Source organism: Rhipicephalus sanguineus, chromosome 3 (assembly GCF_013339695.2).
Source record: "Rhipicephalus sanguineus isolate Rsan-2018 chromosome 3, BIME_Rsan_1.4, whole genome shotgun sequence".
NCBI lineage: Eukaryota > Metazoa > Arthropoda > Arachnida > Ixodida > Ixodidae > Rhipicephalus > Rhipicephalus sanguineus.
In genome coordinates, this window is record NC_051178.1 from 176,950,050 (window position 1) to 176,967,912 (window position 17,863).

Here is a 17,863-nt window from a genome sequence, read left to right on the forward strand (position 1 = left end):
ATGAGAACCGCAAGATCGGCTGTTTCTGCAGATCTCACTCTATAGGTGGAACTGGGGTAAGTTTTTTTTTTTCGTTTCCATAATCACCACAGCCAAGGGTACTGATATTGTATACCGCCCATCCCCTGGCAACCACATATATTCTTTGCATGCTACACGCCGAGTTGATTGAACGTCAGACCACCCTTAGAGACATTCCGGCACCGGCGTCCGGCTTCATGACATAAGCCGTAGCACCACAGAAGTTGTTACGAATTGAACTTCGCGTGATTCTGCGTGCAGAAAGACAGCGCACATTTCTTAGTAATTTATAATAATTACACGAAAAGAGGTTCCAAGATTTCAAGTACCGCAATGGTCCTCAATCTACCTCAACACTTTGTCAAAAGTACACGACGTTGGCATTATGTTTTACTCACTGAAGCTTTTCCTTCTGATTTGATTGTAGTTCACAAGACGCTTACAAGGTTATAAGAACTTTCTTGTGGTGAACAGGCTCCAAAAAGTTGGGCGCTTTCTCGAATAACGTACCTTGGCGGTGATGCTCTCCATGTCGTCGTAGCCGACCCACTGACGATCCTGGAACGCGTACGGCGCCATGAAGAACGGATCCTTCACCACAGTCCACTTTCCACGGGCGAAGCTCTCGCAGATCTGCGTCGAGATGTTCTCTAATTATAGTCGGCGTCAATCTATATATAGGTTGGGATAACATTAAAAGTACCTAGCTAAATAGAATAAAACTGACGTTTTAATTGCTATGATAGGACCCTCTACGGTGGTTTAGTAGTTATGGTGATTGACTGCTGACCCGAAGATCGCGGCATCAAATCCCGACCGTTGTAACCGCACTTCGACGGAGTAGAGATGCTGGAGACCCGTGTACTTAGATTTAGGCGCACGTTAAATAACGCCAGATGGTCAAAATTTTCGGAGCCCTCCACTATATACGGCGTCCGTCATAATCATATCGTGCTTTTGAGACGTGAAAACCCAATAATTATTATTATTAATTGCTTTGATACGGTAATTATAGTCCAGTAAAATAAAAAAAACTCAGGACCTGGTGCTCTTGTGAGTGCAAAAAAAAAAAAAAACACCTATGGCTAAGTGCGTTTCGGTACCAATTGGGCAGTAACGAAAGACAACGAAAGAGCGGGGATCGGACCCGGGCGTCTGGCTGATTCACTGGTTTGTCATCAACTTAGCAAGCGAGCGCCCGTGGCCACTGCTCATGCTCCGCGAGCTTTTCCTTTTTTTATTTGCAACAAGGACACTGTAAAAAAATGATGGAGAGTTGCCGAAAAGGGGACAGATCAACTTAAAACCAACGCTTTAATAAAGAAACTTGTTTGTTTGTTTGTTTTCGCAACAATTCCCCTTGGTAAAATACTATGGGACACTACACATATTCCTGTCAATCTATCTTGATGAAACATATTTATAATAAGTTTCCTCCCATTTTTCTGGCAAATTATAGGCTTGGTTCACGAGTGGCGTCTCCCCAGTGCATAATGAAAGTGTGCATCTAACATTAACTTCTGCTGATGGTTGTCGGGTCGCGTCCACTCTCAGAATGTAGACAGTCTTGTTTGCATTGCAAATCATGGTTCACATTAGGAACTTGAACCTCATCGTTTGTTTGCTCTCGGTTGAGCAGTGTGTTATCAAGGAATGCGGACGGCACCTGTTTAGGCAAATCTGCAACCGTCACACCATGAGATGCACTCTTTGTGCACGAGGAAAGATCACCATTCGGTTCGCCGCGTAGACGCAACATTTGTGAATAAGCGACGCAAATTTTTCAAGGACATCATTGTACATGTCTTCGTAAGCGTCATCCGTTTGCGTCGTAGAAGTTAACGATACCTCCTCGACTCAACAACACATGCAGCGTAAGTTCAGCGCATGTCCGGTCGATGGTATGTCGTGTTAGTGGTATAACGGTAGAACGGTGACTATAGAATGCTATCCCCCTAAACAATTCCTGAAAGTACAAAGAACCAGTGCTTTATTCTCTTCTGGCGTTTCCCGTCTTTTCGGCACAATTCGTGACGCCACCAGTCTGTTCGCGTGACGTCACGAGGAAGTAAGCTCTCGATTGGTCCGTATACCAGGGATATCAGTCGTGAATCCTCTCCTACGTTGCTTTGACATGCAGTTTGAACTCGGAGTGGCCCTTTAAAACATTTCTTGAAGTATATTGTACTATTTCGCGCAATCCCAAGAGAAATCGAGTTTCTTACCTCGTTGTAACCGAGTGATCCAGGTTCCCGCGTGTAAGGGCCCGCGCGACCCTTCTGCGGCGCCTCGTCACCGGGCATGTGGTTCTCGGCACGGCGAAGGGTGAACGATCGGCCGTACAGGCCCATGCCCAGCACCAGCTTGTTGCGCGGCGCGCCCTTTTGGATCCAGTAGTTCACCGAGAAGTTCTACGGCACGTAGACACTCAGTGTTAACAACGCTCTGTCTCTCTCTTTACAGTGTAATACGTGAACAAGCACTAACATATATAAAGTAAAGTTGCATATAGTGAGGGATCACTCCACGGTCAGAAATATGCATGGTGGTTTAGGAGATTCGGCAATGATTGGGCAATGAACGATGCAAGAACGAAACTATTGTGCGGCAACTGGGGCATGCATGCTTGGAATCACCGCAACAGGTACACGCGACATCCCAAAATACTGCAATCAGTGGCGTAGCATCAATCGTATTCATACTTCTGGAAATGAGGAAAGTTCGGTGAAGACTCCAAACTTGTATGCGAAGTTGGAAACATAACGAGTGTGTGTTAGTTTGTGGGGAAATTCTGAAGGGTATGCCTTCGTTTTTTGTTTTTTTTTTTCGCGGGCAGTTCTGGTAAAGCAGGTTGCCTACCTATCTCATAGCTGAGGAGAAAAAAAAAAGACTCATGTTATTTCAAGCATCACACACGTTAAAAACAAGAAATGCAGTAAATCCTCACAGCCCTCAGTCGGCAGTCTAGACAATCTTTAATATTTTATGAACGCTATGCTCCTAAAATAAGCTCCGGGAAAGTGCGCGGCGAACACTATATGGAAAATGGTTCGTACCACGTTGAGTATACGGTCCTCGGGCTTCTCCTCAGGCCTGGAGTACATCGGTGCGTGGTGGCCCGTCTTGGTCTCCCATCCACCGTGGTAGTCGTACGCCATCACGTTGATGAAGTCCAGGTACCTGGAGCGTACATAAAGGTCAAATAACCCGTGGCTTTCTTTGGAAAACGAGGGTTTAGATGGCATGCGTTTAGCTAATGTAATGTAATTTCTGAGGATTTTCGTCTGCATCGCTTCACCTTTGATAGTGGTGCGGTAGCACCACAGTACAAACTTGCGCTAAAAACATCCCGTTCCTCGTGTCTTATACCGTATATTATTTTTTTAAAAAAGACACGCACATTGCAGCGTGCTGAAAGGTTTGATCAAATATATTTAAAGCTGGCTTCTTTATGCTCTTTCGCTTAACTGCAAAAGAAAGGCTGGTGTTCTTTCCAGTACTCGTTTGTGAACAGCAACATGACCGGACTGACGACGTTCATTGCAAGAAATTCGGCTGCAGTTGCGACACACGTAGGTGAACGGTAGGCGATCGCTAGACGTGCAACGCAATAGCTCGCGGACTCACTTGGACACTTGAGGGACGTCGTATGCGGGATCCATGAAGTGCTTCCCCGCGGAAACGGCAGCGGTCAGCAGAAGACCGTATGGCTTGAACTCCTGGCTCAGCTCCTGCAGTAGACGTAAAATTCATGTTTTCAACTTATATGAAAAAAGAAACATCTTAGACGTACCAGGAGTAAAGCTTGACGTTACGTTTTATATAGATGCCGGTACATTCGCGTAAAACGACACCGAGAGTCACGTGACATTTGTTGAACGCTCAATATTTACCTGAAATTTATTGATCAAAAATGAATTGCGGCATGGTGAGGTAGGCATTTAAATTATGCATTTGAGTCACCGCTCATGTAATGCTCATTTATATGGCGAAGTGCTAGGACATCTGTCGGTATATTGGCGAAACGGTTCTCTGTCATCAGATACGCTAATGTATAAAAATGAGGGCGAGACTACAAAACTGGGCCTGCATGCAGCAAAGCCACCGCCTACACGCTGTAGTGCCGCGAAGTATGTCGCAAAAGGTTTGAACAACTCAGCTGACCGTTTGTATGTCATGTGCCACATAATTTTTGGCGATTTTAACACGGACACTGTACATAATGCCTTATCGGTGATAGGGTGTTGTTTGAGTGTGGCTCGTATGAATAAAGTGGGTGTAGAAGGGATTCTTTTTGTGAATGCGGGTCCAGGTTTACGTAAACACCCCTGGTACTGTTTCTATACTAACATTATATCTTCGACTAGCCATTTTTTCCCTTAAGTGAAAGGTCAAGCCCAGTTCTTAGGAAAAATATATCGGAAAGCGTCCATAGAGCTCTAAATAGTTTGATACAAAACTTCTTCATAGGATATATAGTTTCCGTTTCAGTAACCAGGTGTTGGCCGCGTTATGACATTAACATACACTGACGCACTTGATTCTCACGATCACTACTGATTTCACGTGCAAGCGCGGTTAAAATAAGAGCCCGCAGAGCCCTCGTTCATTATTCTCCAAGTGAGAAACGTCAGCATACCCAGCCCGTGTTGCAACATGTCAGCAAGTTGTACAATGTGTCATAATGTCACAAACGCCGACGACGTCATCTCCAATATATTGAGACCATGCGGTATAGTTTTCGAACTTTGCAATATGTGTTCGAGAGCGCGGTTTCATTTTCGTGCTTCAAAGAAGCAAGACGCAAAAAAAGAAGGAAGAAAGAAAGAAACTCCTTGTGTGCTTAGATCTAGATGCGCGCTAGGCAATATCATGGATGTATGGTTGAAGTAAATCCGGAGCATTTTACTGCGGCGTATTTCACAGCTCCTGTTTCGCTTTGGTATGTCACTCAGTCAGTCAATCAATTAGTCGCTTTTTGGCCATCACTGGCCCTTGCGTCATTAGCATCAATCAATCAATCAATCAATCAATCAATCAATCAATCAATCAATCAATCAATCAATCAATCAATCAATCAATCAATCAATCAATCAATCAATCAATCAATCAATCAATCAATCAATCAAACGATGTATCTACACTTCTTTAAGGTACCACAGTACTATCTGCAAAGTCCACCACACTGTTCACGTGCACGTCATATAGGTAGACTGACCCTGAGTAGCGCGACGAAGTTGGCCTTGTCCTCGGGCTTCCCGCCCCTGGCTGCCGGGTACTCCCAGTCAAGGTCGAGGCCGTCGAAGTTGTACTTCTTGCAGAAGTCCACCACGCTCTCTGCGAACACCTTCCGCGCCGCCGGCTGCTGGGCCATGGCCGAGTACTTGACCGAGCCCTCGTTCCAGCCGCCGATGGCGATGAGCGCCTTCAGCTTCGGGTTCTGCTTCTTCAGCGCCGTGAACCGCTTGAAGGCTCCTGAACACGTATACAGCAGAGAAAATACGCAATAGTCAACGACACGACGACTCAAATTGGCTCCGTATAAAATTTAAAGTGTGTGCCCATACCGTAATTACAGTATATAAGATATGCCGACGTTGGCTGAACACACGAGCGGCGTCAGGCCATGCAATTATCCCAACATCACTTCATGATTGTGAGAGTGTTCGGGTCGACCTGATACATCTTCAGACCACGTGTTCTGCTAAGAGCGTAAATATATCGATGTGTAAGCGTACGTCATGCCATTCGACAAAATCCATTCTTTCTCTTCAACGCTAAATTCAGTCAGAAGTGAATAAACAATTACAGGCAGCGTCTTTAAGTTGCAAAACGTATGTGTTGCCTTGAAGGAACTTGGTGTTATGTGCCTTGGTGTCTCAGCGGCAATAGCATTTCTTTGCTAAGTAGGAGGGCGCGGGTTCGAGTCACAGCCCATGCGGCCGCACTTCGATGGGGACGAAATGAAAAAACGGCCGTGTTCTCAGATTTCAGGAAAAATTCATTTTAGGTCGCCCACTACAATGTGCGTCATGATGATATGTTGGTTTCGGCACGTAGAACCTCATAATTTAATTTAATTAATTAATTAATTTGGTGTTCTAATAGCTCCCGCGTACCTCGAGAACGATTGCAGTCGAATTTGATGTCGCATATGGCCAGTATTTTTTGTGTGCCTTCGTACGTTTGCTGACCAAAACATTTCTGTATCGATATTTATTTGACAGGAAGTGCAAGCTTGACTTCAGTTAGAAGATATAATGGCTGAGATAAGGTGAATTGGTGCCATTTTAGTGCTATAAACCATGCAGCCCAGTCTATAAACCAGTCTATAAACCATCCCTCATTTTATTTACTTCTGGAGTCCAAGCTACTTACGTACTAACCTCCTCCCTCCCAACTCCCTACCCCCCCCCCCTTGCAAAAAAAAAAAAAAAAACGATTTCATTTTTTTTTTCTTCTAAGACACAATTCCGGCGTTTTATCACACGTCCCGTCATGCTTAACGTGACCCAAATGAGAAAGCAACCGGTTTTGACACGGATGTCGCATTTTTAATTCTATGTTTCCGGCCCAAAATGAAACGGCTTTTGAATAAAACACAGTGTGCGCACTTTCATAAAAGCAATATATCTTCAACAATCGAGGCACGAAGAGACAGGACAATGCTCAGAATTTTAACTATATACCTCCGTCACAACGCCAAGTGTATAGTATAGCGTTAGAGCACGTCGCAATCGGCACAATTCACTGAAAAGCGTTTAAGTTCTGTTCATGTCCTCATGTTCGGTCAGTGCTTGAAAAAAAAATTTGGCAGATCCCACGCGCTGTGGGAATCGGTTTCATGCGAAGCAGTCAGCGAGTACTTCTATGCTGTAATTTATGGCTTTGAGCCAAGCGTTACGACGTATATCGACGTGTTTTTGTAAGTATATAGTAGCTGCGTGGACATCGCGGGCTTACCATGCACGTAGACAACACTGGCGTTTAAAGTGCATCTTATGGTGCGACGTAACGTCAGCCCTCACGTTAGAGTACATACGTCAGTATTATCGAAACTAAGTGCACTTTATGGTGCAGTCATCCGAATATCATACGTAACTTTCCTTAATGTATTCCTCGGTCGAGCAATGCTTCAATATAGATTACTGAATTAATGCAATACACTTGTAATGTTTACTAGCCTCCTGTAAAAAGCGGAGCCAACACATGATCCACGGACGTTAATCTGATATGACGCCTGTATCGTAGGAGTACATATGTAGCGTTTATTACTTTCTTGTAAAATTAGACAGCCAGCATCACAACCACAATTGATGTTGCACCGACATTACGCCCGCATAGGCTGTTTTTCCAAAGCAGTTTATAGACCTGGCGTGGCTTTGTGGTAGAATACCTGATTGCCACGCAGAATGCTTGGGTTCGATTCGTGCTGGGATCCTAATTTTATTCTTTCCATTCGTGCGGTCAACGCTGCCGATGTCGGTTTTTCTTAACGCTCTCGCACTTAAATTATCAATGTCTGTCCTCGCCGTTCCTGGGTAGATATAAACTGTCAATCACCTGTGGCGCGTACCCGTCCACCGTTGCCCGTGGTAAACGGGTATGTGCCACACGTGTCTGGAGGAAATGGTTTGACGACGTACGCGACAGGATTTTCACGTCGTTCATGTCATGACCCGACAGGCATATTCGTCAAATCCTCTTACCCTCTCATGCCTGTTTTGGTCTACACCAAGTTAAGGAGTCCATCATGAGAGCACCCAGACGTAGGCGGCTAGATAGATAGATAGATAGATAGATAGATAGATAGATAGATAGAAACGCTTAACGTGCCAAGGTTCGCTAAGAAATGCTTCGCATTTAAAAAAAGAGGACAGAGAGAGAAAACTGAGAAACTTGAAAACAGTATTCGCGATATACAGCATGAGTACTCAACGGATAATGTCGGAATTGCTGGGTTCAAAATTGTATCTAACCATGCTAATTTATTGCGCACCTATTTATCTGAAGTGTGGTCTCACTGCAGCGAAGTGTACATCCAGTGCTTCGTTCTCTCATCGATTGCGAAAAGTATATGCTTTAGCTAAGCGCAACGTGCCTTCACATATCGTAAAACATTAACGGTGCACCGTCTTATGGAGTAAAAACACAGTTAACCAGAAAAGCACCGGACTTATAATTAATTTAACACGTGAAAATAAAACAACGCAGAAAATGAGAGCCAGATAATAGCGTGACGCTCTTTCTGCGTAATTGCATTGTCGGGTTGCATTTAATTCACAAGGCTACCTCGCACGGCAAACGATTCTTCAGCAGTCGTCGACCCTTTCTGTCAGAGCGCATTGCTGAATGCACCTTCCTAAGCACGAACAGAAGTGCAAACGGAGTCGCCAAGCTCCCATTAATCGAAACGCATGGAATTCTAGATGATCGACGTGGCAGCATGCATCATTGGCTCCGTGACCGTTAATCTTAACCCGAACAGGCTCGAAGACCCGTTCACCTGACCTTGACAGGCGCGATTGAAGACAGGGTATGCCCTCTCACTCTACATAAACGACGGTTATAAGAGGCCCTACAGCACATGTGTCAGTACGCGACAGAGAGGCGTGCTCTCGCGTGACGCACCTTTGCCGTAATTATCCTCGAGGTCGTTCCAGGAATCGAGGCTGCGTATCTTGTGGTCGCTTCCCAGGCCCGCGAAACCGTACACGATGTGGGTGCAGATGAACGGGTCGATGTCCTCCACGTTGAACTTGCCGGCGCCCGGCCGGTACACGGCCCACGAGCCGTAGTAGCAAACCACCTTGTAGTTGTGCGAGTCTGCGTGAGAACGTCGAGTGGTGCGAACACACATTGGGGGGACAGTGTACAAGTGTTTGCACATCCCTCGTCCGGAAACAACTCAACCGCGACCGGAATACCTCAGGCGGTATCTTTCTTTAATAGCTGGGCCGCCAAGCAGATAATAAAAGGCGACAGCACAGCTTTCCGGAGCAAACATCTTGAAACGGAAGTGCGAACAAGCTATACCTCTTAGAGCTTCAAAGAGGTGCGCCTGCTGAGTGCAAGCACGCGGCTTCTAAATGTTGCGTTCAGTTTGACCAACACTTCATTTTTTAACGCCTTGCACAAGTCTGGGCAGCGTCACGCTCGGTTGATGAAAGGCAATGTCGCAAGAAAAAAAAAAAACTACGAGTAGAGCTTCAAAAACACGTAGAGGGCGTCAAGCATCAACGCTCCCCACAGAACCTATAAAACGATGTCTAGAAGATCCTTCAACTTTTTTTTTAACCCGCCGCATCGCTTTGTTACGCGTATGTACTGCCGATTTACGCGAGTAAGCTTTTGTAAAGGAACAAATAATAGGAGGCAGACTGCACTGAATACTGCAGGGGTCTTTCATATGCCATTCCGAAGGATAAACCATGTTCCTGCTTGGGCACGCTTTAAGCCAGTTCAGCGCCTCCTGTATTTTTCAGTGCCTGGGCGAACGCTCTCCTCAGGCCGTCGCGCGCGCGCTCCGCCGCCGCTCGCCGCTGCCGCGTGGCGGCGCTGTGCAAGTAGACAACGGGAAGCTGGTGCTGAACGGCTGCGTGTATTACGAAGCTCCCGAATGCGTGTTTACATTCGAGTTTAATTGAATTCGCACGTCTCACAGGCTTTCCCAGGTACGTATGCCGCATGCAGTCTGTGTGGCCGTGACGCCAGTGTGAAAATTGTATGCGAATTTGATTGTATTCGTGTTTTATTTTATACTTTAGAATTTTGCAACCACGTGCTCCGCATGCCTCGGTATGTCGTATTGTTGCGTACCATTGTGCAAATCGAGCGGAAATAAAAACACTGGTGCGCTTCCGTTCCATGAAATACCAGCTGCCGCTGGTGTACGGGAGCGGTGGCTTGCAGCGATTAGGCGGGATAACTGGTCGCCTAATACAACTTCGAACTACACAAGAGTATGTAGCCGCCACTTTCAACCAGAGGACTTCATAGCAGGAAAAAGACGGCGGCTCAAGAAGGATGCAGTACCATCAGTCTTTGCAGACTACCCTCACATTTGCAACCCAAGGTAACGACTAGACGAAGCATGGCAAGTATCACTAAACGTGACCGCGCTGTGACCGAACAGTCAACATGCACCAGCGGTCAACATGCACCACCCTGCCTCGCGACCGCCGCCACGTACAACGCTGACATTAGGTCCTGAAGCTAAGGAATCGGAGCCAATGGACACTACAGGTGCTGCCGGTGAAACAATGGACAATTGCTCTGCACATTGTCACAGCTCAAGTTAAAAGTCAACACTACGACTTCAGACTTGAACACCGTCTGTTCACAAACATCGGGCAGTGTTGCAAGAAGCGCGTGGATGAAGGAGCTGTTTTTGTTTGTTTTTCGTACTTTCACGATAAAATTGCTTTAAGATCTGAAATGATGGAATCACTCGACATACTTCCTCATTTTTTGGCACCAGCTGTTACTTCCTCTCAGTGGCAACAAATGTACCTGTCAAAAGATTTGCGAAGGGAACGTGAGATTACAGACCTCCTTGGAAGCAGTATAGCGATATTTCGTGCTAGTTAGCGCATGCACTCAAGGCTTGCGTGTAGTCTGCTACACCAGTAGACGTTAGCATGCATCGGGGTTCTTGAAGCGCCGAAGCTTTCAGTATTAGCTACTGGCAAACACTGCTTTCAAAACTCGACTCTCAGACACTGAAAAACCGACTTGCAGACAAGCGAACATAATGGTGAAAGAACAATTTTCCGCGCATCACTTGCCCGCGCTCATGTCGGCTCAGCAGACGACGCGCGAGCGGCGCGATCAGCAACAGCCGCAAAAGACACACGCCTAAAAAAAATTCTTGTTGCCAAGAGCGACAAGTGCTTCACCATTTCTGTTTATAAACGTTTTGATTACACTTCAAACAGCGCGAATACAGCAGAAAACTCAACAATGTAACAGCTGCGAACCTGCGTTTCCGTGAGCGACGGTGCGACCGCAGCTCTACTTCGGTGGCGGCGCGTGGCGGCTAAAAGCCGCACTAACACCGACGGCCGCTTCCCATTGCTCTCCGCTCCTTCGCCCAGGCACAGAAAAATAGAGGAGGCGCTGGCCAGTTCTAACGCGACAGCGTTAAAGGGCTCGTTTCGCTGCGATTCCGGTGTCGGTGTCGGCGTCGTTGGTTGTGAACGAAAAAATCAGCGTTGTCCGTGAGCGAAAGTTTGAGATAGATGCAAATAAATAGTTAATAGAAATCCTTGGTTCGAGTCGTAATCGAACCCAGGAATTCTGCGTGGCAAGCAGGTATTCTACCGCAGAGCCACATCCGTGCTTGAAACTGTTTCGTAAAACGACCCTATTATACGTATGTCATGTAGAACAAGGAGTGTCCTTTACGCATGTAATATATATTGGGAAGCGTATATATTGGAAGCGTGGCAGAAGCCTATAGAATCGCACCTGGAGTCGCAATACGTGAAGTGCGCAATGAGTGGTTGGTTGGAAGGTTCACCAATCACAAAGCGCTCAGCCATAATTAGCTATCATTAGCAGCAATGGCATCAACAAAGTGTATACAGCTGCGCAGGTGCGCGTTTGGGTTACGGACGCGTAATGGGTACTTCACCAATTCGGAAAAGGAAGAATTATGGCGCAGGGGGAACTTCGCAACTTTACTTGCACTAGGCATTCTAGAATAGTTTGAAACGGCCAGTTTTACGCGCGCAGGCCTCCCTTTCCTTGCGGCACTGTTGAGATGTCTACCGAGAAGAGAAGGCAGGTTAGCGATTGAGAAGGCGATGCGAGCGGGGCCCGATTTCGCTATCTCGTTCTACTCTTGAAGGCGAAGCTCAAGCGTCCTCCAAGTTTTTTATAGTTTGACCTTATAGTAGAAGAACAAAATGAGAAGTGAGAACTTCCCTTTTCTTGTAGGGGAGTAAAATATTGGAGAACCCGTTTCTTCCACAGGCTATCAGCAGCACCAGAAAGTTTTACAGCTGAATGAGCGCTCGCTTTATCTTAACACTCGTGCCATTCGCTGACATGCGCTTACATTGATTTCACGGTAACCGAAATAGGGCTGAATTTCCTAAGCCCTTCTGCTGTTCGCCGCTGGCCGGACGTCTTCACTCATGCGACATCACGTTCGGCTGGTATTTGCCCTTACAGTAAGTTCTTGCGTACGTAGTAGGCCCGCATTCACAAAATGCTCTTCAGATATATAATCGTTTGTAAGAGAAGATTTCTGCGCATCCTAATACCAGACATATTTTAGTAAATGTGGCTAGACAGTGACAATAACCTCTTACATACGATAAGGTTTGTGGATTCAGCTTCAGCCCATGCAGGGCCCATATTCATCAGAGTTCATAAGCGAAAACTGGTCGTAACAGTATTTGCCAGGCAATCTTTTGTTGAACTTATTATTTAATCGAAAAAGGCCGACCGATTACTAGAAGCTCTACCAACAAAAAACTTTTGTGAAGTCTGTCACAGGAGCCTGTATTCTCAAAGCTTGTCGGACCGAATTCGCAAGGCACTTTGTTCGTAATTTTTGCCATTACGCTGATAGGGTGTTCAACCTCAGGAGTGGCTATAATTTTCTTTTATTACAAATATTTCCAGCATAAGAAGGTTTTGCAAGGTATCTGGTGTATGTGCTCGAATTCACGAGACACTATTATATCGGAAATGTCCGTAAGATAACATTTCAGCAAATCATTACACCGGACATATCGCTAGTGAATGCATATATGTCCACTGGCAAGTAACACCTACGTAAAAAATCCTCCGCTATTTCGGCCCTTGGATCTTCACTGCATACCCGTCGGTAGCCCCGCTTTGAAGCAGTGAAGCATGATGGGTAGACTGAGGTTAAAAATACAGCGCAAACACACAACAATAATAACAATATTTGTTGGGGTTTTACGTCCCTAAACCCCGCTATGATTATGAGGGACACGGTAGTGGAGGGCTCCGGAAATTTCGACCACCTGGGGTTCTTTAATGTGCACCTACATCTAAATATACGGGCCTCTAGCATTTCGCCTCCATCGAAATGCGGTCTCGGCGGCCGGGATTCGATCCCGCGACCTTCGTGTCAGCATTCGAAGCGCAAACACACAAGGCGCCCCACAAAGAGAAGACACCGCACACATAAGACTTTATGAGGCGTCTTGTGCGTGTGCGCTGTAACTTTAACCTCAGTATTATGTACCAACTAGGCCCAACTGCAGCTTTATTGACGTTCATGACGGGTAGAGACGGACACACTCACCGAAGCGGACAAATACTCACCTGAGTAGCGTGGTCTGTGCACGTACGTGTATCCCATGATAGGAGTCGACAGTGCGGGCGGCGCCATCAGCGCCATCAGCGCGGCAATCAGCAGGCCGGGTAACATCTCGGATCACTTGAACTCCTGCAGTGGAGACGGTGATCAGCGGGAGACGATACCTATACGGGTTCCCGAGTTCCGGCGCACCACGCGGCGTCGCGCGGTTTAATTCCACGGCGGGAAACTCACGTCAGCGCGTACGGAAGGCGACGAGGACGACACAGATTCGCGGCGACCCTCTCGTATTCGCATGAATACGCCCGTCGTTGCGGCATCACGCCCGTCTACGTGCACGCTTGAGCAGTTTCCGTTCAAGCATCTCCAACGCGCGAGTCCTCTTCTTGTCGTTTGCATCTGTCGTATTTCGCTTTCTCTCTTCGCGTTATTTTGCCGTTTTCCTCGAGGTCTCATCACGTATAGAGTACAGAGCACGTATCCGCCGCGTGAGGTGGCGTTTAATAGCCACTAACATTGTACTAAGCATCCGCTTCGTTGATAACGCTAGTCCTTCCCACACCAGGTGGCGTAGAACTCGACAAGTGGAAACGATCCGCTCATTACGTTGATCAAAATTAAACCTTAGCTTATGGCAGTGCGCATCAAAAACAACGACAAAACGGACATATAAAAAAACGGACATATACAAAACGACATAGACGTAAGCGCTGAACCCGTGACAATAGTGCCTGAGGGGAGCCGAATACAAACTTAAACACGCTTACACTCTAAGAAAATAAAAGAGTCATTTTACTCTTTTTTTGGAGAGTTCTGACTTGCCACTCATATGACTCTCTTTAAAGAGTCACGTTAACTCCATTGGGAGATCCTTATATTCTCGTCGGAGAGTCGTGGGACCCAAAAGAGAGTTAACACCACGACACTCCGAAGGGAGTATAATCATCTACAAAGGGAGTTAACGCGACTCTTTAAAGAGAGTCATATACGTGGCAAGTCAGGACTCACCGAAAAGAGGAACGCATACTCTTTTTTCTTTTTTCTTAGAGTGTAGGAGCGCAAAAGATTCGACATCTAGTCTATACGTTATCGTGCTGCAACTGCAAATTTTCCAAATTGATTGTAACAGCGGCTGCCGCAAGAATCTTAGTGCAGAGCTCATTCGCGCCGCCACAGAACTAAACTCGGCAGTACGAACACTTACTTCCAAAAGAATACCTTGCTTGCCTGGCTGCCGCAAGGGATTGCACTTAATTACGCCGCATTACGCCGCTCCGACTTTTTCCTCTTCATTTTTTTCCCCTTCGCATTTCTCTCCGCCGCATAAGAGACGCGATGACTTGACCTGCATGCTAAGCGCGTACACGCTCAAACCCGGAGCTGCTGAACCCGCGACCGTGACTTCTTTTCTTAACCGCTTTCTAATGATCTACGTGCTTCAACGACCTCGATTGGTATATATGCCGGTTGTGCAACTTTCCGGCGGAGCGATTGCCAGGGGGTCCCGACCATTTAGCGCGCACGAAATTACCTCTCGCAAACACTTACCTTCGCTAAAAAGGTTTGCTTTGCGGTCCTTTCTATACACAGGCAGCAGCAGCAGCGGCGGCTTCGTGCACGACGCGTTCAGGCCTTAATCCAAGTGCGGGGTTGACTATTGCGGGAACGCTCCGAGAGCATCCGTCCGGATGCAACATTAACGTTACAAGGAGATGAAGCCCGGTCTGAGAGCGTCCTCCGTGCAAGACTGGTATTTAGTACGCCTCGAGCACCGTTTCGGTGGGCGGGGTGCGGGCTTTGGCATATAGTCACCCGCTGGCAAGAACGCGTGTTGAAGGTGATCGGCGCCTAAGTTCACATTTATAGCGTACTTCAAGCCCGTCCCCCTCTCCCGATGCAAACGTTGCGCCTGCTCCAGCCTCTGAGGAGGGCGCGAAAGGGTTACGGACCTGTTTACAGCGCGACAAGACCGAAATCAGTGTGCCCCCTTCCTCACTCGCTTGGCAGCCGCTTACACCCCCCTCCCCCCTTCTCCCCCCGCATGACTTGCAGGAGGAGCGCCGCCGACGTTGGGGCAAGCGCTTATCCGGTCAGACAACCGAGACATCGCGGCCTACCTCATACGCACGCACACACACACACTCATGCATGCGAGCATCAAAGGCTGGCGAGCGTGTTTGTGGGGAAGACACGGGCAGGAAGAACAAATACACAGTAATGGCAACGAAAAAAAAAAAAAAGACTCGAGAAAAAAAAAGCTGGAACAAATGCGGTGCAAACACTCCGACGGAACCCAGAAACATGCGTATGAACGTATACATGTATTTGCGCGAAGGAGTTGTAATGGGCCCGCCCCACAGACCCCTGTAGTATGTTTGCCCACGTTGACCGAGGGATCCACTCGCAGGGCAAAAAGAAAGAAAGAAAGAAAGAAAGAAAGAAAGAAAGAAAGAAAGAAAGAAAGAAAGAAAGAAAGAAAGAAAGAAAGAAAGATGTAGATGCCGGGGAAGGAGTGTTTGGAACGATCTGTTTCCTGAACGCGGTTGCCTGAACCGGAAGGATATATACAAATCTTGACTCGCCCGGCTTCGTTTAATGCCGGGAAAACACTAACGAGTTAATGGAAGTAGAAATCGATTCATCTGCAAAAGACGCGCGTTTCATTATCGTTTTTTTTTTTCAAGCGTGAGTTGCATCCTGTGGTTAAGTGCGGAGGGACTTGTATACAGTACTTGAGGCTTCCCAGAAACTCCCATGCAGCATCTTGTATGTTTTCCTAAGGAACCTGTCGCACGCTCTCAATTTAAATTTAGCAGTTGCGATAATGTCGTTTTAGGCCTGAAAGACGTTTTATGATAGATACTGTTTCGTAGTTTAAAAAAAGGAAACCGGGAGAAATATAGAGTTAACCTAGATCGATAGATTACGTTCTTGCAATTGCATATAGGTCAGTTTTACCTTGAGCGGGAAGAACGAGAGAGAGAGAGAGACGCAAGCAGCTTAACCAAGACTGTTTCCGATTAACTACCCCTAACTTAGATCTTTGCTTGATCTGGAAGACCGTGAAACAAAAGATAAGCAGGAAAGCTAATCAGAAAAGAAAAAAAAAATAGGTCCAGTTTGTAATCCTGCGTGGGAAGGAAGGGAAAAAAAAGATTTAAAGAGAAGGAAAAAGAAAAATAAGCAGGGAAACATAAATTGGCGCACAAAATTATGAGGCGCCACTTATTACTACAGCCTATGGTAAAATTACGAACACAAAAATATTACCTCTCGCGGCGAGTGATGCACGATGTTTCTTGAACAAACTCTGTGGTCGATTGTCCAAAGAGACTTGGTTCGCGAATGGAGCTCAAAACTCTCAATTATATACAATTGATCCTGGAATGGAATTTCAAATTCCGATTAAAATTAGCCGTTCTGTAGAAACAGTAATTCACAGACTTCGTCTAGGCACTGCCTACACTAAGAGCTTCCTATATAGGATAAGAAAAACTAACTGCGCTACATGTACATGTGAAGAGGCAGAAGAAGACATAGAACACCTCTTTCTACACTGCAAAAATTATGCTGTTCCCCGTAAAAAATTCTTACAAAAACTAAACAGATTGGACAGACGGCCGCTATCATTAGCAAAAGTGTTGGGTCCATGGCCAACAGAAACTCTTCAAAACATTGCTGCACGCGCCCTAGTACAGTTTTAGGGGCGAAGCTCCTTAAAGCGGCACCCGTTCGTCCCTCGTAGTGCGTAACCAGTCGTAACGCTAGTACCAGATCTTGACCTCCAAGGTGGTGCCGGTGGGAGATTTCTCCTGTGCGTTGTTGAACAATAAAAAATTCGCAGCGTGCGCGTTAACTAAAAGCCGAATTCTTCTGTCTCTCATTCCCCATTAGCAGCCATTGGCATGTTCCAGTAGGAAACGTTAGTAGAAGTAGAAGTGTAAGTGTTAGCTAAAAGCCGACTTCTTCTGCGTCTCATTCCCATTAGCAGCCATTGTTTACCTCCAAGGTAGTGCCTGGTGAGATTTCTCCTGTGCGTGATTAAACAATAAAAATTTTGTTCAAAACGCCGTTGATTGATGAAATAAACCAACGAAAGACGCCAGATGTTTTCTAAAAGCAAAACGAAAAGACGCCCGATGTTTTCTAAAGCAATGGTTTTCTAAACAATGAAAATTCACAGCGTACATGTAAAATTAAAGTGAGCTGCAAGTCGTCATAACTCTCATCGAACCTTTAGTATAAACGCGCCCGATCTCACGTCGGTGATGATGTACTGGGCAGAATTCACGGAAGATTCACGGTTTACCGATGAACCTCCGCAGCTTCGCCCACTCATCATCATTCACTCCGTGGATATGCTGTGATTTTTAGAAGAGTCGGGAATATCAAAAAGATATTGATTCACATTTGTAATTATTCTTCAAATTGAGATACCTCTGGTCACATGTTTCGCGTTGCTTCTTGTGATTCAAGACAGCTGTGTTTAAAGTGCGGGCAATGCCCAGTGACTTTTGTGTGATGTGATCGCATTCTACAAAG

General features: G+C 46.3%; 1 protein-coding gene across 1 annotated transcript; it reads right to left on the reverse strand.

Annotated features, from left to right (window-relative positions):
- Window positions 1–468: 468 nt before the first annotated feature.
- LOC119386124 (probable chitinase 2) lies at window positions 469–8,881 on the reverse strand. Its single transcript, XM_037653468.2, has 6 exons — window positions 8,653–8,881; window positions 5,240–5,496; window positions 3,649–3,752; window positions 3,078–3,201; window positions 2,247–2,432; window positions 469–654 (listed from the first exon to the last, which is right to left on the reverse strand). Exons 1-6 carry the CDS (start codon window positions 8,879–8,881, stop codon window positions 469–471), a joined length of 1,086 nt encoding a protein of 361 aa, XP_037509396.2.
- Between the last annotated feature and the right edge of the window lie 8,982 nt (window positions 8,882–17,863).

Coding starts and splice junctions, on each gene's coding strand:
- LOC119386124 (XM_037653468.2), bottom strand. CDS start 8,881: ATGTGTGTTCGCACCACTCGACGTTCTCACGCAGACTCGCACAACTAC. Junction 3,202..3,648: donor GACGTCCCTCAAGTGTCCAA/GTGAGTCCGCGA, acceptor TGTACGCTCCAG/GTACCTGGACTTCATCAACG. Junction 2,433..3,077: donor AGGACCGTATACTCAACGTG/GTACGAACCATT, acceptor TACGTGCCGTAG/AACTTCTCGGTGAACTACTG.